Source organism: Atheta coriaria, unplaced genomic scaffold (assembly GCF_025399875.1).
Source record: "Atheta coriaria isolate IRGN ID8LTWV9N9 unplaced genomic scaffold, Caltech_Dcor_3.1 hic_scaffold_10_pilon, whole genome shotgun sequence".
Taxonomy (NCBI): domain Eukaryota; kingdom Metazoa; phylum Arthropoda; class Insecta; order Coleoptera; family Staphylinidae; genus Dalotia; species Dalotia coriaria.
This window is the reverse complement of record NW_027045452.1, coordinates 9,618,965-9,642,532: the sequence shown is the minus strand read 5'-3', so window position 1 is coordinate 9,642,532 and position 23,568 is coordinate 9,618,965. Positions and strand designations below refer to the sequence as shown.

At 28.2% G+C, this 23,568-nt stretch overlaps 1 protein-coding gene across 1 annotated transcript in view; it reads right to left on the bottom strand.

Moving 5' to 3' along the window:
• rols (rolling pebbles) overlaps positions 1 to 20,511 on the bottom strand; it is a 29,013-nt gene extending 8,502 nt beyond the window's left edge. Inside the window, 1 exon segment of the mRNA XM_065314886.1 lies at positions 19,960 to 20,511. Within this exon segment, the coding sequence (XP_065170958.1) occupies positions 19,960 to 20,023 (64 nt within the window). The 5' untranslated portion in view covers positions 20,024 to 20,511.
• Between the last annotated feature and the right edge of the window lie 3,057 nt (positions 20,512 to 23,568).

Here is a 23,568-nt window from a genome sequence, read left to right as displayed (position 1 = left end):
CAAGATACAACACAATATGAATTTTTTTAAATTATTCACTGTATCTTTAACCATTTTGAGGTTACAGATATTGCTTAAACATAAATAAAATATACATTAAATTCTCTTTCTAAAAATGCCTTAAATAAAATTCTACGTCTTAAAATAAGTAAGTTATAATGAATTAAAGTTGAGATAAAAAGTTGCATTTATGGACAACTCAATAAAATATCCAAACATTTACATTTTTAACTGTATCATCAACAATTTTAATGTTTTAAACAATATTTTTACATAAATATAATCTACATTAAATTCTCTTTCAAACAATACTTTAAACAATATCCTGCGACTTAAATTAACAAAGTTATAATGAATTAAAGTTGAGATAAAAGTTGCATTTATGCACAACTCAATAAAATATAAAAACTTTTACATTTTTAGCTGTATCATCAACAATTTTAACGTTATAAACAATATTTTTGCATAAATATAATCTACATTAAATTCTCTTTCGAACAATACTTTAAACAAAATCCTACGACTTAAATTAACCAAGTTATAATGAATTAAAATTGAAGAATTTTAAAATTGTAGGCGCAGATCATAGAAATGTAAATAAAAGTAAAAAATTGATTTCAAAACATTAATTGTTGATTGTTCTTCGTGATAAACGTGATAATCGGCTTTATTGCCCAATCACGAGAGGTTAGGAGTGTTGGCAGCCCGCGGCCATTTCACTTTTGTTGTTTTGAGCACAATTCGAAAGCGAATCGAATGGAAATATTAATAAAATGCTTTTCTATGTTCTACGACAACTGGGTTGGTCTGACAACACTCCCTTCATCTTAAAATACATAAACAATTTAATATTTCCATTATAAAAATATAGAAAATTGGGTTGCCTATATTCCTATACAACTTAAAGTTCTAAAAATATAGGTTAAGTTGAAATAAATGGCGCTGTTCTTATCACAGACGAATAAATCATGTTTCAACAATGAAAAACAATAAATCTTTTAAACGATACGTTATTTATTTAAACACGGCGCATGGCAATCGCCGATCAGCAATCAGTAATTTAATCGCTGACCTTGTTTCGATAATTAATTACAAATGTCAATGGTAATTATAATCTGCGTAGATTTAGCGCTCATTATAGAAAAAGTATGTTTGGTTGCATATTCATGGATATATTGTGAGCTATCGTTAGTGTGAGTGCATTGTAAGTTGCCTATAGTAAATCAAATCATAAAATGTATGCATTTTGCATTTAACTGTTGTTATTACAGTTTTATCTCGCATATTTATTTATTTATTGCTTGATGAATTATTCAACAAACATGATTGCATTGTAGGTAATCGTAAATGCATTAAACTATTAAATATTTACGATTATTTATTTAACACTACTTCGTTATGCACTAGGAGTAATTTTTGCTTATTTATTTATGTTTAAACAATAATTATAGTGATATTTGATGGAGTTGTTAGTAAAAGTTTCCTGGGGCTGTAGATTTGCAAGTCAAGGTTGAGAGAGTAAACAATAATTAAGGTTTTTTATAACAAAAGTTGATATTTAATAGAGGGATATTGATTTATGTATAAAAAGTTGCCTATTATGCAAGATGCAATAAAATATTGAAATTTTTTGCATTTTTCATTGTATCTTCTACAATATTTAAGATATTGATATTGTTTAAACATAAATATAATCTACATTAAATTCTCTTTCTAATAATATTTTAACCAATCATCTATGACTTAAAATGGTCGAGTTATAATTAATTAAAATTGAGGTTAAAAATGCATACAATTATAGATTACCATTTTACATTTTTGATTGTATCTTCTATAATATTAAAGATAACGTTATTGTTTAAACATAAATATAATCTATATTAAATTATCTTTCTAATAATATTTTAACCAATATTCTATGACTTAAAATGGTCGGGTTATAATTAATTAAAATTGAGATAGTAATTGCCTTCAATTATTAATTACCTTTTTACATTTTTTACTATATCTTTAACAGTTTTAAAGTTATTTTTATTATTTAAACATAAATATAATCTACATTAAATTCTCTTCCATACAACACTTTGCTCAATATCCTACTTCTTAAACTATCCAAGTTACAATGAATTAAAGTTGCACTATATTATTGCGTCTAGACAAAACGCAAACAAAGCTTTAAAAACTGTTAAAAACCTTTGATATCATAATCACAGTCACGCACTGCAGTTAATATTTACTCTTAGGGTGGCAAGCAAACATTAACCTCTGTTTACGCACCTCAAACATCAGGTAAAGGGTCTTCTTTGAAACCTTCCAAATTCACTCCGTGTGCGTCCACATTAAAAAACAAAACACAAAATAATTCCTGCTTTGTGTTGTCTACAATTAAACAGGTTTTTAAATTAAAGAGACCTGCTCTTGTTCTATACTATTCTATTCATCAAGAATCTAATTTCAAAGAACCTTTTATACACCACACAAAAACAAAAAACAAAAAAAAAAACAAAACTATTCATGTTTATGTTTCAGTTTTATTATCTCTGCTTACGAGCAATGTTTCGAAACTTAATTAATCTTTGATTACTCGAGTTGAATTAAATCGATTTTCATTTAATTACGAGTACATTTAATTACAATTCTCACACAAAGTCTATTTTCTTATTCAAAGCGTCGTACACCGGCACACACCTTGTTAATGTACACAAGTACAGGTACATTATCTGTAAATCTTGATAAACCGAAGTAAATTACGCTTTTAAATGTTTATCGCACGCACAGACGCGAGAGAAGTTTTACAACTTCGCGCAGAAAACTAATTGTAATGCTGATCGAACGTCAAATGTGTTTGCAATGAGGTGAAAATGTTTCCATTAACCTCACTTTTAATGTCTTTTAGATTAAGTATTGAGTATGTATTGAGAAGGTATTACTTAAGAAGGTATTACAAGTATCTAGTTAAGAGTAAATGAATCAATTGCTTTTATTTCTTGACATTTAAATGTTTAAATGTTTCACATTTGTTGCAAGTGATTTAAATGCGGTTGAAAGATGTTTTTGTATGTTTGGTTGCGTGTATTATAGCTATTGATACATATATTGAATATTGGGTTGCTTATTGTAATTTCTCTTTAATAAAATTTTGAATCATTTAATTGTTATTTGATGATGAAACCTCGTTTGACGAGTCTTTGAAAGAAAATATAAATTAATTTATAAATAATAATAAATGTAGTGTATAATGAAGTAGAATAATGTGTAATAATGTATGCCGTGTGAGCACAGGTGTTTCGTTTGATTTAATTCTGTTTTACTTCGTTTTATTTCGTTTCCTTCGTTCATGCGCAATTTATGCAAATCAAATCTCATTTTGAGATCTTGTAGGCTTGTATTTTTTGTTAAATTTACACAACTTATACACAATTTATAACTGTGAGCTGCTAATACATAAAACTAAAGAAAATTAATTACTAAAGCATTCTTAGAAAAAAAAAATACATAATAAAATGACCAGATATTCAATTTTTTTCAATAATTTCCTTAAAAATCACAATTTAACGATGATTTAAAAACTAAAATTGCAATAATTTATTATTACGTGATTAAAATCAATTAAAAACATTGAAATTATATTAAATATCATCAAATATTGCAATTAGAGACCAAATAAACATAAAAACAACAAAAACAAGAAAATCGGTAAAAATCAAGATTTAATTATTAATTTCATTGAAAATGTTGAATAAATTTAGTATGTAACTAAAATAGAACATTGTATTTTTAATTTTTATTGTGTATACAAATACGAGTATATCAATAGAAACACGATGCCAACCTGATTATCAGTCGAGTTCAAACGTAAACAAACGTTTTTGCTGCACAAAGTGGCGTGATCTCACACGGACACTACTCTTGCCATTTAACTCCAGGTAAACTCACAACCACAAACACAAATCTTCACTGTAGCGAACGCGAAACATATAAATGCGAATTTAATGCAAATAACTGCATCCTATCGACATCTAGGGGTGAAATATTAAATTAAATCCACACCCGCTATTTATTCTCACACCTACACCTCATCTAACTACCACACACAAACAAATATCAACAATACTTTCAAAATATCACATAGATGGCACATCAATGCAGTTTTTAACTAAAAATAATCAAATTTAACAATATTTTCGATGTGAATACTTGAATCACATGAATATTAAATTGAATTTTTATAAAATATCCACAAAACGCACAATAATAACAATAAATTAAACCACATCAACGTTCGAAAACAAAAATCGATGATGCGTGAAACTGCTCCATTGTAACCTCGTGAAATATGAAAAAACATTAAAAGTGAAATGTAATCGCTGATAAAATACGCTTATCACACCACATGCAACACTTTCCACACTTATTTCCAGTTAAAAATGTGAAAAAACTCACATGTATGTTCCAGAAATTGTTATCGCATCAAAATACAATCAATAAATCAATATTTACACATATTACACATTATAGTATCGAAAAAAATATGATTTCATGTCGTTTTACAGTTAAATAAAATAAAAATACTTTTAAAGAGTTTTTGTAACTTGTGTTGCATAGCTGTATGCATAGCAGTGAAAATGTATTGCGTGTTGCGTGTCTGCGACCAATTACGTGCAATTAATGCGAAACGTTGATTAGCACAGCACATTCAGAGCTCCTCTTTTAACTTGACGCCAGTATGTATAAATACTGTTTATAATTATAATTAGTCTGATAGATAATCAACGGACGCTCTCTGGTGTTTTATAACTGAGAAACTTTAACTTGAAACACGCAAGCGGGATAATTGACATAAAATAAACAAATTATTTAAATAACTTGTTAGAAGAAACTGTTTATTTTTTGGGGAATAAAGTAGTGGTGTATGTGGACAATGCTTTGAGTTGCGGTATAAGTAACGAATATATGAGATTTAACACGTTTTTAAAATGTATCGATTTTTGATATTTTTATCAATGAAAAAAACGTGCCACAGGTATGTTCCAGAAATTGTTATCGTATCAAAATACAACCGTATCAAAGTAGCGGTAAAGGTGACTCGAAACTTGCTGTAAAAATGACTCCCATTCAGGGCACCGTACGAGGGCAGCAATAGATGCGACTCGTGTTCAAGGCACCGTATGGGGATGAATATATTGCCTCATATCAGCGCATTTTTTCTTATAAATTAAAATTTCATCTCTCCGATCTCCCTCTTAACTGTTTATCTCTTTTAGTTTACGAGATATTCGCATTTGAAAAAAATGGGCAAAAATTGAAAAATGTCAGTTTTTAGCACTTTTAGTCGCGTTTTTCGACCTTTTACTGTAGGAAATGTAATTATTTTATTTTTTTATCTGATTGAGAATTTTCCAATCTTTCATAATCAACAATTCGTTGGCGGATATCACTTTTAGTTGAGGAGATATTAATTATCAAAAATCGTCGAAAAAAAGTATCAAGCACCCCCCCTTGGCAATTTTTCTTTAGAATGAAAATTTCATCTCTCAGATTTCTGTTTTAACCATCCTATCTGATAGAGAATAGTCCGTAGATTAAGACGCTGCGATCGGATCTTAATTATCTCTTTTAGTTTACGAGATATTTGCGGTTGAATAAAATGGGCAAAAATTGCCCATAACTACTAAAGTTTTCAAGCGATTTTATTGTTTTTTGAATTAAACTGTAAAGTGATAAATTCCTCACGAGTGAGTGTAAAATATATTGTTTTACGATAATTTTCTCCGGCGATAAAAGAGTTTGAAATTTATAAACGAAATTTAATTCAATTTTCTTTTTAATTTTAATTTTTTTGTCATAAATTTGACGATAATTTCAAAACTAATTATCAGATTTTAACAAAAAAATATTTTCTAAAAGCTGATAAACACACGCATATTATAGTCTTTAAAGCAATATTCTACAATAATTTCTTTAAAAGTTATAACAAAATGAACAATAAAAATCATTTAAAACCCAAAGAAATCACTAGAATAAAATTATATTCATAGAAATATCTTCAGAAAATACAATTTAAATCAATTAGTATTATTATTATTAAAATATGAACATTTTAAAAGTGGACAATGCTTTGATTTACGATATAACTATCGAACAAACATTATACACACAGTATTTTCAAAAATAAAAATAAAAAAACTATTTGAGTTTATCTACAAAACTAGTTTCAAAACGATGTCGTATAAAATATTAATAATAATTATTGTTATTAAACCTTTAAAAATTCATATGAATTCAAAATATAACCTAAATAATAAATTGGTAACTGTTAAACTTAAAAATGCGTGTAAATTATTTGCGAGTCAAATTTGATTCGATGGTTACACTAGACTATAATTATCCTAACAAGATGATAGGCACCTTTGAAACGTGCGCATCGTTAAAATACTTTAATAAATATTTAATCAATACAATCTTAGCTATGATAAATATTTAAATTATTAAATATTTAGAAGGGAATTTAAATCCGCGTGTTTTGCGGTTATTTTAACACAAATCAAATAATTATTTTTGGTTTTTATCAAAAATATTAAAGAAAAAATTTAAAAAATAAAATTTTGTTGGTTTTGATGTTAATTATAGTTTTACGTTGTTAATAATAAATAAAATTGTTTATTCATGAGATTCCCACGCGTTCATCACAGGTTGTGGTGTTGTCAAGCATGAATAACGAGTGAAACATTAAAAATTTATTAATTCCTGTTTCCTCTTTTCTCTTTTCTTTCTTCTTTTTCCTTTCCTTCTTCTTTTCTTTTTCTTATGGTGTGTGTATGTTGTGTCTGGTTGTAAATTACTAGCTTGCCCAAAAATGGAGTATCGCATTGAGGAATCAATTACGAGTACAGCTAGTTATGTAATACTATTTTAACATATTTTGGTTGTAGCCTTTTAAGGAAACTGTATAAATTGCCACTTAAATTAGGTGCAAGATAATCAAAAATTAATTTTTATTGGTTAAATATTTTAATTTTTGTTGTGGAAAATGTTTAATGAAGAAAAATGAGCGGAAATGTTATTAAAAACATAAAAAATATGAAAAAGATTTGAAATTTTGTTTAAACTTGCTGAATTTTCAGTAATTTCCTTGAAAATTACAATTTTACGACGATTTGAAAGCAAAACTTGTGATAATTTGTTACTACGTGATTAAAATAAACTAAATAAATTGAAATTATATTGTATACCATGAAATATTCTAATTAAAACCAAAAAATCATTAATAAAACAAAAAAATCAGTCAAAAATCATTAATTTCCTTATAAATCTTGAATTATTTCGGATTATAAGTAGAATATTTCATTTAATTTTTATTGTGTTCATAGATTTCGTTTGAAGAACGATGCTGTTCTGATTATCAGTAGAGTTTCGAATGTAAACAAGTGTTTTTGTTGCAACAAAGTGGCGTGACACCACGAGGCGAATTTAATGCAAATAAGTGCATCCTATTGACATCAAGGAATTCATTTTAGTATTAAAATCAAAAATATTGAGAATATTCTTAAAACTTTTACGTTTTTTATCATAACTTTTAAACTATTCACACGATTTTCATCATTTTTACATCAAATCATTGTTTATTTAACTACAAATCTATTTCAATCAAATTTATTCAATTTAACACAGAACAAATTAGTTTGTTCAACTAATTACTAACTAATTACTAATACCTACAAATATTTACAAAACTTGTAATAATTTCTGTTTAAACACTAAAAAAATAGCAATTTGATAATATTACATTAAATCTGTTCAAATATTACGTATGGAAACCAAAAAAAGTTCAAATTACCTCAAAAACAACAAAAATAAACCAAAAATGACAAAATAATCACAAATTCCCCATAAAATCACAATTTAAACATGATTCCCAAACAAAAATGGCAATAATTCCTACCCAAATAATAAACCACATGTAATTTGATGAAATTATAATAAACACAATAAAATATCACAACTAGAAAATGTTTATTTTCATTTAAAGCCATTTGAATGGCATGAATAGGTCGCAATGAGCAAGTGTTCGACATAAATAACGGAAAAATAGCTATACCTACACTTGCTCACTTGCTGGTAACTAACTGCTGGCTGCACACATATTGTAAATTTCGTACTCGCCGGTTGTGAGCCTCGACTCTCGTTATATATTATTGCGCGGCAAGTCGTGCGTAGCCGGCGCTCATAAATTACGAATTATGAAGTGCGCGCGCGTTTGCCATGTTCTCCACTTCGGGCATATCTCCCATTCTACCATTCGGTCGTATTTTTGCTTCCTCGATAGCGATCAAACGTCCGAACACAATACAATATCATCTGAATATTCTAACATCAAAAACGTATAATATTTCATTCGGTCGGTCGCTGGCAAGACAAATATGGATCTAAATTACTTAAATTACAAGACTAGGATGAGTTTTTGGTTCTTTTTTCTGGGTTTCAAGAGCAAAGAGAAATGTTTTTGCCATGATTTATGAGTGAAACGTTTAGGTTTTGTGAATAATTTATCGACTTTCTTATCTTTTGTATGCGATTTTTTTATGTTTTTATCAATAACTTGTTAAGTTTTTATGTGATTTTATTATTTTTTTGATTAAACTATAAAGTGATAAATTCCGCATAAATGAGTGTAAAACTTATTGTTCTAGGATTATTTTGTTAAAAGTTACAAGAGTTTAAAGTTTATATATGAAATTATTTTTAAATTCCAAAATTTTTTTTACAAATTTTGTGATAATTTCTAAAGTAATCATCGGATTTAAACAAATGAAGCATCCTATAAAAGGTGATTAATAGACGTATGATATAGTCTTCGAATCAATATTCTACTATACTTCGTTTAAATGTTATATCAAAATAATAAATAAAAAACATAAAAACATCAAAAAATCAGTTTTTTTTTACTAATTTGACGATAATTTCAAAACTAATTATCGAATTTTAACAAATGAGGCATCTTTTAAAAGCTAATGAAACCACCCATATTGTCATCTTTAAATCAATATTCTACAATAATTTTTCTAAAAGTTATAACAAAATAATAAATAAAAAACATTTATAAATAAAAAAAATTATATTTTTTCACAAACTTGGCGATAATTACAAAACTAAGTATCGGATTTGAACAAATGAAACATCACCTTAAAGCTGATAAACTCGCGCATATTCTAATCTTTTAAACAATATTCTATGATAATTTCTCTAGAAGTTATAGCAAAATAATCAATAAAAATCATTTGAAAAACAAAGAAATCACTTAAATATAATTATATTCATACAATATCTGCAGGAAGTAGTATTTAAGTTGTGTTTTGATTATGATTGATTTCTCTATTAGATTAGAATAGAATGCGAGAATGAGTGAATCGTGAGCGAGAGCTCGGAGTGCTTAATCTCAATCACAAAAAGTTTCAGCTCTTTGATTTCGAAGCGTTTGAAGTATGCAGGTATTTATTCCATTCGAATAATGAAAGAGTCTGTTAGTCGTTAGCAGCGTAGAGCTTTGTTAAATTAAGCAACTAACTACCAAAATGCCAATGGCTGCCAATGCTAAACCTTAAAAAAACATAGACTTTGAGATTTGACCTTAATTAGTAGAGTAAAACCATTTTTTGTCAGTTGAAAAGAATATATTTATTTGAAATAGATTTGTGGTTAAATAAACAATGATTTGGTGTAAAATTTATGAATGTCGGGTGAATAGTTTATAAGTTATGATAAAAAACGTAAAATTTTTAAGAATAAATGCAATATTTTTGAATTTAATAATAAATTGAATCACTAGATGTCCATAGAATGCAGTTATTTGCATTAAATTCACGACGTGGTGTCACACCACTTTGTGCTACAAAAAACTTGTTTACATTCGAAACTATACTGATAATCAGAACAGCATCGTTCGTCAACCGAAATCAATGAACACAATAAATATTAAATGATTTATTCAACTTATATCCCGAAATAATTTAAAATTTATAGGGAAATTAACAATTTTATTATAATTTTTGACCGATCAGAATATTTGTCGATATTAATTATTAATTTGTATAGTAAAATCATTTCCTTTATGTTAAAAGAAAGAAATTTAGTGGAAATAGATTTGTAATTAAATTAACTATGATTTGATGTAAAAATTATGAAAATCGTGTGAATAGTTTACAAGTTATGATAAAAAACGTAAAAGATTTAAAAATATTCACAATATTTTTGAATTTAATAATAAAATGAATCAATAGATGTCCATACGATGCACTTATTTGCATTAAATTCACAACGTGGTGTCACGCCACTTTTGTACAACAAAAAACTTGTTTACATTCGAAACTATACTGATAATCAGAACAGCATCGTTCGTCGAGTAAAATCTTTGTACACAATAAAAATCAAATAATATATTCTACTTATAATCCAAAATAATTGAACATCTTAAAGGAAGTTAATGATTCTATCATGATTCTTGATCAATTTTGTTGTTTTTGTCTTCTATTAATGTTTTTTGGTTGATAATTACAATATTTGATGATATATTTGATGATTTAATTGATTAAATACAAATTATTGCAATTCTTGTTGATGAATCATCTTTAAATTGAGATTTTATAGGCAGTTTGTAATTATTTCCTCGTTTTAGACTAGTTTTTATCGTTTTTTGTGTTGTTTTTGATGTTTTTTTGGTCCCAGTTGAAATATTTTATATTATCATATTTTATGTAATATCATCAAGTGGAACTTTTCTTATTGCTGTATAATAATTTGAATCTAAATTATAGCAATTTTTGTTCATATTAGAAGATATTAATTGATAATTAGTAAAATAAATTAATTTCTTGTGGGTTAAAATAAATAAATTTAATGAAAATAAATTTGTAATTAAATTATCAACGATTTGGTGAAAATATGATAAAAATCGGGTGAATAGTTTACGAGTTATGACAAAAAACGTAAAAATTTTAAGAATAAATACAATATTTTCAATTTTAATACTAAAATGAATCCCTAGATGTCCATACAATGCACTTATTTGCATTAAATTCGCCTCGTGGTGTCACGCCACTTTGTGCAACAAAAACATTTGTTTACATCCGAAACTAAACTGATAATCAGATCGACATCGTTCTCCTATTGATATATTTGAATACATAATTGAAATACAATGTAACATTTGAGTTTTACACTGAAATAATATGAAATATTCAATTGATTTAAACTTAAAATAAATTAAGACTTTGTTTCTTGTCAATTATTTTTGATTTAAGAATGATTCAAGAATGAAAATCACGAATCCCTCGACATGAACATGCGATGTTTGCGTACGAAATGAATATTTCCAGCTAAAAGCGTATTCAAAGTGTCAATACGAAATTGAATTGTGATTTGTGTTGAACTTGCAACCTGTGCCCTGCACCCAACTTAAATTCAACTTTTCAGCTCTTCTCTTTAACTTCCAAAGTAAATTTTCGTCTCGATTCATTCCTATATTCATTCATTTAAGAGTATTCTTACTGCGTGAATTTTAGCAAGAATTCATCGAGAGATAAACTAAAACGAAGAAATGATTCATTGTTAATTATATCCGGCGCCATGTGTTTTAAAAAAGAGAAGACATATTGTAATTTACTGCATGCGATTCTGTGTGAGTCATTCTTGCAAACACAAATATGGAAACATAAAAAGTAAAGAGAAAAGAAGACGAAATTAAAATTTTAAGAAAATGTTCGGGGATTTTTTTACTTTTTTGATGATAATTTAAAAACCAATTATCGTATTTTAATAAATGAAGTATCCAGTGAAAGCTGATTAAAAGACGCGTATAATACTCTTTGAGTAGAAATTGTACAATAATTTCTCTAAAAGTTATAACAAAATAATTAATAAAAACCGTTAAAACACAAAAAATCTCTTTTTTACAAAATTGACGATAATTTCAAAACTAATTATCCGATAATAGCAAATGAATAATCCCCTAAACACTGATAAACTTATGCATATTTTCGTCTTTGAACTAATATTCTACGATAATTCCTCTAAAAGTTATAACAAAAAATTTAATAATAAAAATATTAAAACACAAAAAAATAACTTTTTTTTACAAATTTGACGATAATTTCAAAACTAATTATCCGATTTTACTTAATTAACCATCCTCTAAAAGCTATTTAACCCACGCATATAATAGTTTTTAAATCAATATTCTATCCTAATTCCTCTAAAAGTTACTGCGAAGGAAAAAACATAGTCCGCAGTCACAAATTTATCACAAGACAAGAAGAGCAAAAAGTGTAAAAGTGAAATAAAATATAAAATGTATGAATAATGCATCCAATGCGACCGAATGCGGTGTTCGTGTCGCTGGCATGGCAGACGTCCCTAGCGCCTTCATTAAAATGATATAAAACGTTATTTTCACATGATGCCAACCCCAATACAGAGAAAAACCTCCCTCGTAGAGACAAAAACGCGGAATGTAGGAATAAAACAGTTGGCGCAAGCGTTACGCACACATTTTATTAAATTTATACAATTTAGACAGTTTTATAGAGGTTTATATATTATACAGAGTGTAGAACGCCTAAATTAAGAAATATTTAAACTTTTAATCACACAGAAACACTTGGATTGTTCACATCACATTTTAATTGAAATTTTATAGCAAATTTGTGATTATTTCGTCGTTTTAGACTAATTTTTAAAGTTTTTATGCATTATTTTAATGATTAATAAGTCTCAGTTGGTATATTTGATCATATTTCGATGCAATATCATCAAATTGTTGTTTAATTATTGTTAAAATAGAAATTAACACAATTTTGTAAATATGACAAGTTAAATGACTTTAATTAGTAGAATAAACTAATTTCTGGTGTGTTAAAATGAATAAATTTGATGAAAATAGATTTGTAATTAAATAAACAATGATTTGGTATAAAAATAATGAAAATCGTTTGAATAGTTTTCAAGTTATGATAAAAAATGTAAAAGTTTTAAGAATATTCACAATATTATTGATTTTAATACTAAAATGAATTCCTAGATGTCTATACGATGCACTTATTTGCGTTAAATTCGCATCGTGGTGTCACGCCACTTTGTTGCAACAAAAACACTTGTTTACATTTCAACCGAAACTGATAATCCGAACAGCATCGTTCCTCAACCGAAATCTATCACACAAATACAACAAATAATAAATATACACGTTATTGCAATTTTTATTTGTAAATTATGTTTTAATTGTCATTTTGTAGACAATTAGTAATTATTTCGTAATTTTAGGCATATTATCATCGTTTTTTTGCGATGTTTGAACGTTTTTTGGTTCCTAAATATGATATTGTCTGTTAAAATAAATAAATTTAGTTGAAATAGATTTGTAGTTAAATAAACATCAATTAAGTGTAAAAATAATGAAAATTGTATGAATAGTTTACAAGTTATGATAAAAAACGTAAAATTCTCAATAATATTCTCAATATTTACAATTTTAATAACATAGGTGCATAGGATACACTTATTTGCATAAAAATTTCTCACCGCATTTCATACCGCAGATAACTTGTTTACAAACAAACAAACTTCTTTTACACCTCAGGTAAATTCCCAATATAAAATACTACCTACAATATATTCAATTCAATTCAATACAAATTTTCTTATTCTCTTCTAATAATAATAAATCACAAATAAATGAATTAAAATAAATTTATGATGAACGCCTGATTGAAATTGAGGTTGTTGATAAAGCATTAAGTGCACAGGCAGCAAGCAAGCGGCGTAGTAGACATGCATGCAGGTGAACGGCGTGTACACGACGACGACGACGACGCCAAGGAGGGCGAATATATCGGAGAAGAGAATGAAATGAGGATCGAGGTCAACGAAAACCGTTCAGCGCATGGCTTAACATCACAGCCACCATCTTGCTCGCACTCTGCCTCAACCAATTTACCTTTCCTTTAATAATTTCTACTTCAACCTGTTTTCAAAAACAAACAATATAGGCAACACACAGCACTAACCTCAAAATATATTCGCATTTATCATTTAGTTATGATTCAATTTTAGACATTTTTTTAGTTTTTTTGCAATAACTTTTAAACTAAAAAAGATATCGAAATCTGCTACACGTCATTTGAAAGAGGATTAATTGAGGTGTAAGTTGTGATATAGATGGCGCTGTGGCTCTTACCTAACCTTACTTTAAACACAGTTAAAGTTAAACTTTAAAAAAGAAGTAATTTTTTACTTCGCCTAAATTAATAAATTGCTTATAAAATTCATTTAAAATATATAAACTTTATAAAATGTGATATCAGCTTATAGGTAATTTCATCCTCTTTAATTTGATACCAAATTTGTTAAAATTGAATAAATAGTTTAAAAGTTATAAGCAATTAACTAACGAAATGCACAAAACAACAATTCAAAAACTTTAATTCAATACAAATCAACTTTAAAGGCGTGTATTTCATGGAATTAAACTTCAATTTTCAAAAACAACGTATGCAACACACATTGCTAACCTCAAAATATTTAGCATTTATCATTTGGTTCTGATTCAATGATTCAATATCAATTAATTACTATAAAAGTGCGTGTAAGGTTTCAAAAGTTTATCAATAATGTTATTGAATGTTGCTCGATACAAGTATTACTCTTGTTAATCTTGTCGTGGTTTTTTTCGTCGTCTTATCGCGTGAATGTAATTATAGCTGCAATGGCTGCAATTATCTCAACGACGCGACAAGCTCAATGTTGGTGTGCGTGTGAATGTGAATGTGAATACTGAATGAATTACATCCTGTGGCATCAGTTCTCAAAATATAAAAATATAAAATATAAATATAAAGTGGATAGAGATGTTGACAACTGCGTGTGAGGGCGCTGTGTGTATAAAGTCAGACATTTTGTGTGAATCAGCTGGTTTTCTGAGAGGTTTTTTTTGTTAAATGTTTGTTTTTTAAATCGATGAATAATGAATAAATTCCGGTTTGTGGCTGAAAATTGCATCACGTCAAGGTTTACCTGTTCGCAATCTTTTGAAAGTGAAATTTTTATGCCCGCAGACTGTCGATTACTTATATTACCCAGTAATTTACTTAATTTTCGGGGTTATTATTTTTTATACTTTAAGTGGAAACGATGAAATTTTATGACAATTTTTACTTTTTTTGCAATAACTTTTGAACTATAAAAGATATCAAAATGCACGATACGTCATTTTAAAGAGCATTAATTAGAGTATAAGTAGTGTTATAGATGGCGTTGCAGCTTAAACATAATCTTACTTTAAACGCAATTGAAAAATACCCTTCCAAAATATGAAATATTTTAGTTTTGTTTAAATAACTCAAAAACGAAAAATCACCCAAATATTTTATTTGGTATGTTTATTTTCAATTAAATTCCCTTTACAATGACATATTAATCAATACTCTACGATTTTAATTACCTAAGTAAAATCACTTCAAAATCGTCTATATTCTTCTGCACTTGTCTAAATACTTTAAATCAAGTGGAAAACCAAGATTTTTTTATGACATTTTTTCCGTTTTTTGCAATAACTTTTAAACTGGAAAAGATATCATAACGTATGATACATCATTTTAAAGAGAATTAATTGGAGTATAAGATATGTTATAGATGGCGCTGTACCTTTTACATAACCTTATTCCAAACGCAATTAAAATCAAACTTTAAAAAATATAAAATATTTTGCTTTTTTGTAAATAACACAAAAACTAAAATCTGTATAATAATTTCCTCTGGCATGTTTATTGTTAATTAAATTCCCCTTTTAATGACATATTAATCAATCCTCTACGATTTTAATTACTCAAGTAAAATCACTTCAAAATCGTCTACATTCTTCCCTACTCGTGTAAATACTTAAACCCAAGTGGAAAGTCGAGTACGGCGATAAAAATTATCACAGCGTGATTAATTGCATGATTTCCTGATTAAAACCTATCCGATCCAACGTACACTATATTTAACTATGCAGATTTCACGTGGATTAGACGTTTTAACGATCACAATCGAAAATCTCAAACCTAAATGATGCTCTCTATCTATTTATCTGAAATTTTAGTTTGGTTTAAGTTTTACGATGAAAGATTTTATGCGGTTTCGCACTGGCGAGTTTATTGAAATTTTCGAATCGCTGGTTTTATGAATGATTTTATTACGATTGCGCTCTTTATTTCAGTTTATCGCTGAATCGCGTTTAGCGTCGTTAGCGCTTTAGCACTTTGGATATATAATAATATAAGACGGAATTATTAAGTCACGTTTTGAATTTTATATTATATAGTTAATAAACAGTCGGCTATAAAGTTAATTTCGTGCGAAAATATTTCACGTGCTAATTAAAATTATTATTTATTATTATTACAACGCTGTGAAGTAAAAATTCCAAAATATGAATTTTGATTGTTTATAACTTTTAGTACAAAAATGATTGATAAACAGACGTAGTATCACTTTGTTCGTAATTTAATTCTCTTTAATTTGATACTAAACTTGTTAATATTAAGTAATAAGTTTAAAAGTTATAAGCAATTTATTAACAAAATGCATAAAGCAAAAATTGAAAACTTGTCATTCAATAAAAATTAATTTTAAACGCGTATAACTCATAGTGTAAAAATGATAAGATAACAGAGTAAACGCAGGTTTATTGGCCACTAAATTCGCTTTTATTTGGCATTAAATTTATTAACATTGATAAAGCCAATCAATAGTTACAGTAAATTTAACTTTTGATGAAGTCATTTTTAATGTAAATTTTAATTGTTTATAACTTTTAGTACAAAAATGCTAGAAAAAAATGCATGGTATCGTTTTATTGATAATTTTATCCTCTTTAATTTGACATTAAATTTGTTAATAACAAATTAGTAATTTAAAAGTTATAACAAATTTACTACTAAAAAGCATAAAACAAAATTGAAAAAATTATATAATCCAAAAATAATAATTTTAAACGCGTATATCTCATAGTATAAAAATGATAAGATAACAAAATAAACACAAGTTTATCCTCCATTAAATTCCCTTTAATTCAACACTAAATTTGATAATATTGATAAAAGCAATCAAAAGTTATCGCAAATTAAACTTCAGATTTCATGAAATTATAATTTTTTGCTACTTTTCCCCTATTTTCTCCCCATAAAAGTGCAAAAAAGCTTATATCTCAATGCGTGAATGCTCCCTGGAATGCGGGATTACATCCAGGAATGTTTGCGAGTGTGCTTGAGGGTGTTTTGCGGCTGGAAGTCGGATTTGCAGACAATTTATAACAGATTTAAATGAAATATAAGCATCACATATTTGTATTATGTCTGCTCGGCGGCTGGAAGTGCGCGGAAAGTGTTTGCCAAGAATCCAGCCGAGCCAGTAAAGTCTACAGAGTGCAAAAAGGCGATAAACTAGCTAGTCTAAGACTTCAGACTCCAGCTGAAGAATTTTGGAGTTGAGCCATATCAGAAACGAAATAAAAATAAATAAAAATAAAAGTAAAAAGTGAAGAAAATCACTGTTGGGTAATTTTTTCTGACTTGACGTCGACAAGAATGAAGTTGATGAGAGCGTGTGATGATGGTGATGGTTTTTGTTTCGTGGAGAGGCAGAAAAGTGGTCGTGGTTGTAGCCGAGGCGAGTTCTTTGCTCTTCGCCTGTGCGCCTCTTCGCTTCTTCGGTGAGCGAGTTCTTGGGAATTGGAATTCTTTCGCTGGCTGCCCGCTTGCCTGGGATGGTAGGTAGGTAGACAGTGTGCTCAGTCATTACACACCGAACACGATAATTATACTAGGCACTAAAGGCACTAGATGTGCGCTAGGAACGCAGGAATCAAAGAATCAACGAAGCGAAGTTCAAAGAAAAAGGAAGAGATGGATATTTTCATTAATTTGCTTATAACTTCTGTCAGACTCATTGGATCTTATTCATTTTGGTGTCAAATTAAAGAGGAATAATTAGAGAATCAAATAATAAAAATATTTATGTTTGTTATTGTTTTGTATTGTGTTTTATTGGTAATTAAAGTTAAGATTTGTTTTTTATAGAAATGAAAAATGTTTTTGTGGTTTATTTTGTTAATAACTTCTGAAATAATTGTTTAAACAAATTGTGTGATATGCCAAATTAAAGAGGGTTAAATTATGAATAAAATGATATCAAATTTATTTATATTCGCCATTTTTACTTAAAGATACAAGCAAATAAAATTACGTCTCAAAAAAACTAATAAATTTAGACTTTTCTCAGTAAATTGTTTATAACTATTGAACCGTTCATCACAACTAAATTATTATTACCACATCTTAAACCCAATTTAACAACAAACAAAATAATACCTCATTCATTATTCTACGATTTTTTCTCTAAAAGTTACACGCAATTAAAAATCACACAAAATTTCCAAATAAAAATGTAATATAAACCGGAAATATACAACATGACTTAAGTCATATCAATCTAGTACTCGTTTGTGACACCATCTTGCAACATAGTAAACACTCCACACGCTCAACAAATGTTAGAATACTCGTATTTAACACTTCTTTCGATCTAATGAATGAATCTGAAGCACGAGACGGAAAATGTTGACATAACCTCATTTCAGTACTATTATACTACTTACTTAACTTGCGTATCTATTCGTACGTCACTTATTTCATGCCATATTAACTTATCTACACACTACACACTTAAGTAAAATATGTTACGCAATATTGTTAATTTCTCAATGTGATTTTATTTCGTGTGTCTTCACCTCGTACAACCATGACCGAATCGATTAAGATAAGACTTAAGTTAAAGTTAGGTTAATTGGTATTGTGTAAAGCAATAAAAAATGGCCGTGAGATAAATAGTTATTTGAGTATTACCAATGTTGAAATCACCTCAAAATATAATAAATTGTTGAGTTTATTAGATTTTTTGTTGTTTTTGTACACTAGTGTGCAAAAAAGTGTGAAAAATGTGTTTTTTACGCACTAGTGGTACAAAATATTACTTAACTCTGCTTTCTCATCATAATATCAACGTCAAAATATTAAATTTATTAAATTTTATCATATTGCCAACAGTTTTACGCACTAGTGTGCAATAAAGTGTGAAAAAAGTGTTTTTTACGCACTAGTGCTACAAAATATTACTTAACTCTGCTTTCTCATCATAATATCAACGTCAAAATATAAAATATTGTAAATTTTATCATATTTCCTACAGTTTTACACACTAGTGGGCATAAAAGTGTGAAAAAGTGTTTTTACGCACTAGTGCGACAAAATATTACTTAACTCTGCTTTGTCATCCAAAAATACAAATTACGATGACTGATAAGTAATAATGATAACAATTGTAATTTAATCATCGGAAATATGGCGCCTTTTATTATTACGTTATTGTTATCTCGGAATGCATAAAAGTTAATCAGTAAATGTTTAAATAAAAAACCGACATCGTACACACGAGTAATTTCAATTGCATGTTTGGTGTCAAGTGTGAGCGCCGCCAGCCATTAATAATTATAATTAATAACCTTACTTATATTTAAGTACATTGTAACCAACGCCATCTATCGTCAAAACATATTTCACGGTCATTTTACAACAAAAACATTGATTACTTTGATCTTGAACGCCAAATAACAAAAAATTAAATAAAATAAAAAATCAGCTTGGAGCAACATGACTCGTGCCACAATTTGTTATAAAACCGAATTATTTAAACAATTAACTGTTAATTAAGACCACCAGACAGTAAAACAACCGCTGAATAACAGAACTCACAAGAATGCAATACAATGACACTAAAATAAAACAAAATAATCTCAGGAAATAATTTTTTCCAAAGTGACTTAACTTAAGTCACATGTGAAATTTAAGTCTACTTTGATGAATGTCTACGTACCTAGAAAACTATTGCTCAAACTATGCCCGGAACCTTTGTGTCCCGCCGCGGACATTTTCGCCATTATGACTTAAGTCACTTCACTAGACCCAGCAGTGCTAGTAACTAGTAGCCACCCATCACAATCGAACCACCGATGGTTGATGATGTCTTTCTTAGGAACTTGGGTCACTTGGGTCACTTGGGTTACACAAAGAAGCTGCCACTTTGCGAAACCACTTGTACTTAACTCCGCGCAACTTGCACTTGACTTAACTTACAGTTAGCACACAATTAACTGCAATAAGTCACTACGCACACTAATTGTACTCGTGCAGGTAATAGTAATATGTAATCCAATGAGATCCAACTTGACTTAAATCACTTTACTTAAGTAATATTACTTAAGTCATAAATAGTATATAATCAGGTAATTATTATTATTATTAGTTTATCACAGAAGTTTCACTTTTTTCCGTTTTCCGGTTTTAAAAAACGAAGTTTTAGTTTTTTTCTTTCGTTTTTTTAATACAGACGTGTTGTAGGTTCGAACGCGCCGACGCAACTGACTGAAATCGCTCATTGCGAACGCTCCCCTTCCATAGTCATGAGCATCTCGTGTAATCTCGACTATCATCGGTTTTTGCCTACTGAATGTTCACATATGTGATATTAAAGTCCACACGAGTGAAATTTCGCGTTTGAGAGCTTTTGAGAGCTTTGAACACTCATGTTACTTAAGTTAAATGATTGCAGCTACAGCTACAGCATCTCCACTGACTCCACTGACTGTGGGAAACTGATCAGGCCGAATCAAGTGACTTAAGTCAAGTCGGAGTCGGGAGCAGTCAGCAGATGCACAGATGCGGTGCATCCATGGTTAAAACTTTGAAACTAGCTTAAGTACAGTCGCGTCTGTGAATGCGCAACATGGCGCAAGTGACTTAAGTATTATTTTATTTATTTTTAATATGTTTTTTTCATATTTGAAGGTAATAATTTGTTTGGTTGGCTTAAGTAATGTGACTTAAGTCTTGTTTGAGGAGTAGAATTGAATCAGTGCTAAAATTATCACTTATACTTGTCACTGACCATTCAGTACTTATTGTTCTCGGCGTCAAGGAGTATCCTGTCTATTTGTGTGTCAACTGTCACCTTTTTGCACGCCGTACAAAGGCTAAATCTAATTTTATTACATCCTCAATAGATATGTTTAGTGGATGTGTTGGTTTTATGAGACATTCACACTTTGGGTTTTACTTTTGCTAGTTTAAACAAGAATATCTCGGAAAGTATTGTTGCTATTGTCATGAAATTTTGGGATATTGTTAAGTGATATTATATTTAATACTGTGTCATTTTTTGAATAATTTAATTAAATATTTTATTGTTTATTGCTAAAAAACTAATAAAAAGCATTATTTATTATTTTTATACAAAATTTTGACTTTGCAATCAAATATTTCGAAAATTATTAATGTGATAATAGTCAAATTTAGTATAGGTGTTAATTAGTAAATTGTAAATATTTTTGCCAAATATTTAAGTTCCTGTTCAAATATTTAGTTATTTATGAACAAAAAACAAAAATAAATCATAAAACATAAACGGCATTTTGAGACAATTTACACTTTGGATTTAAGTTTGTTATTAAAAAGTCAAATATCTCGAAAACTATTATTGCTACTATCATGAAAATTTGGGATATTGTTTAGTCACAAAATAGTATTAATTCAACTTATTTTAGAGTTATTTAATCAATTAGTTAATTATTTATCGCTAAAAAACTAACAAAAATCGCAATACATAATTTTTATGCAAAATTTCAACTTCAAAATTGAATATCTCCTAAACTTTTAATGCAACAATATTCAAACTTTTTACAATTGTTTATAAACACAATAGCCATATCCATACCAAATATTAATGTTATTACTCAAATATTTTGATATTTATTCCCAAAAACTAAAATAAATCATAAAACCTATCGATTTGTAAAGAAAGGAAGAAATAAAAACAGAAACACATAAAAAGCCACAAAGAGACCGTGAGATTTCCGCTTGCATCGAGTCCATCGACCATCGAGAGTTTTTTGACCGTCTTCAACTGCACTAGTGCCACTAGTACCACTAGCCCATGACTCATTCTACTTTTACTGTCTTATATTTTCGGTGCTCAGGTAGTACGAGTACACCGCTTGCACCTCGCAGGTAGACAGTCAGTCAGTCAGCCACCGAAAGTCATCCAACCGCGCAACAGGTAACAGATAAAAAAAAACACGTATCTAGACAATAGAAATGTGCGAAACAAAAATAAACACGCTTTACACTTTTACTCGTATAATAGAGGTGAGTTTAGTATAATGGCGCTATAACAACTGCTGATGGAGTATTTTTGTTCTCTTGACGCAGATAACGCAATATCTGCGTCAGTAGAATGTTGTTTCAGTAGTATTCTATTCTTATCTGCATTAAACTTGCGTATTTTGCAGTTTTATTGAGTGTTTTGTAATTTTATTCGCGGATTTTGCATTTTTGGTTTATTTTAGAATTTATGAATTATTGGAAACACTTGGTATATTTTGTTATACATGATTTTAAAGATAATTAAATTCTTCATTAAATGATATTTATTTCATTTAAAAATATTTATTGGTTTAAAAGTTATGGACAATTAAAATTAAAGTAAAATTTTTATAAAAAATTATTTAATTTTTTGGGTTTATGTTTGTTTTTTACAATTTATTACTTTTCAAATAATGGTAGAATATCATGTAATATGTCATTCGAAAGCTAATTAAATTCTCTATAATATACAGTTTACTACATTAAATTATCTTTATTTGTTTAGAATTTATAAGTAATTAAAATTATCTCAAAATCTTCATCAACAAATAATTTAATCTTCTTTCGATCCAATTTGTTTTTTGTGATTTGTTAATTAACAAATAAAGCTACAATAACACATTATACATCATTTTAAAGCTAAGAAAATTCTATATAAGAATAAATAAATTACTTTTGCGTTTATCCAAAGAAACCACGATTAAATTGCGTCGAAAACAAAAAATACACTTAAAAAGATAAAGAAAAAGGTAAAACATAAGGAAAACGCAGGAAATGTATAAGAAAATGTGTGAAATGTCGCGTTAAGAAGGTTACAAATCTTTGCGACACGCTGCGATAAAGGTGGAAAACTTTTTAAAACGTAGGTAATACGTCCGTGGGTACTTTTCCTGTTTTTCTTTTGATATAATTTTCGAATAAAACGAGTGCTTTGTTCGCGCTCATAATTCTCCTGACGTCAAACACAAATAAAACGCGCCAAAAGTTACAAAATAAATAAAAATAAAAACAAATTAGAATTAAAAATACGCACTTTGCGTTTCTGATTCTTTGAAGTTGATCCGAGTTTATTATTTTATTCATATATTTAATTTAATTTTTTATATTTTTATTAAGATTTTTTTGCTGCTTTTAATTAAATTTTGAGTTTTCTGTGCTTTTGTGTTTTTGATGTTTTTTTGTGCTTTTGGCGTTTGATGTTGAATGTTATGTAAATGTAAATGTAGCGAATTTGGAATTTGAATAATTACTTTGTCACACACACACACACACGGAAAGACACATG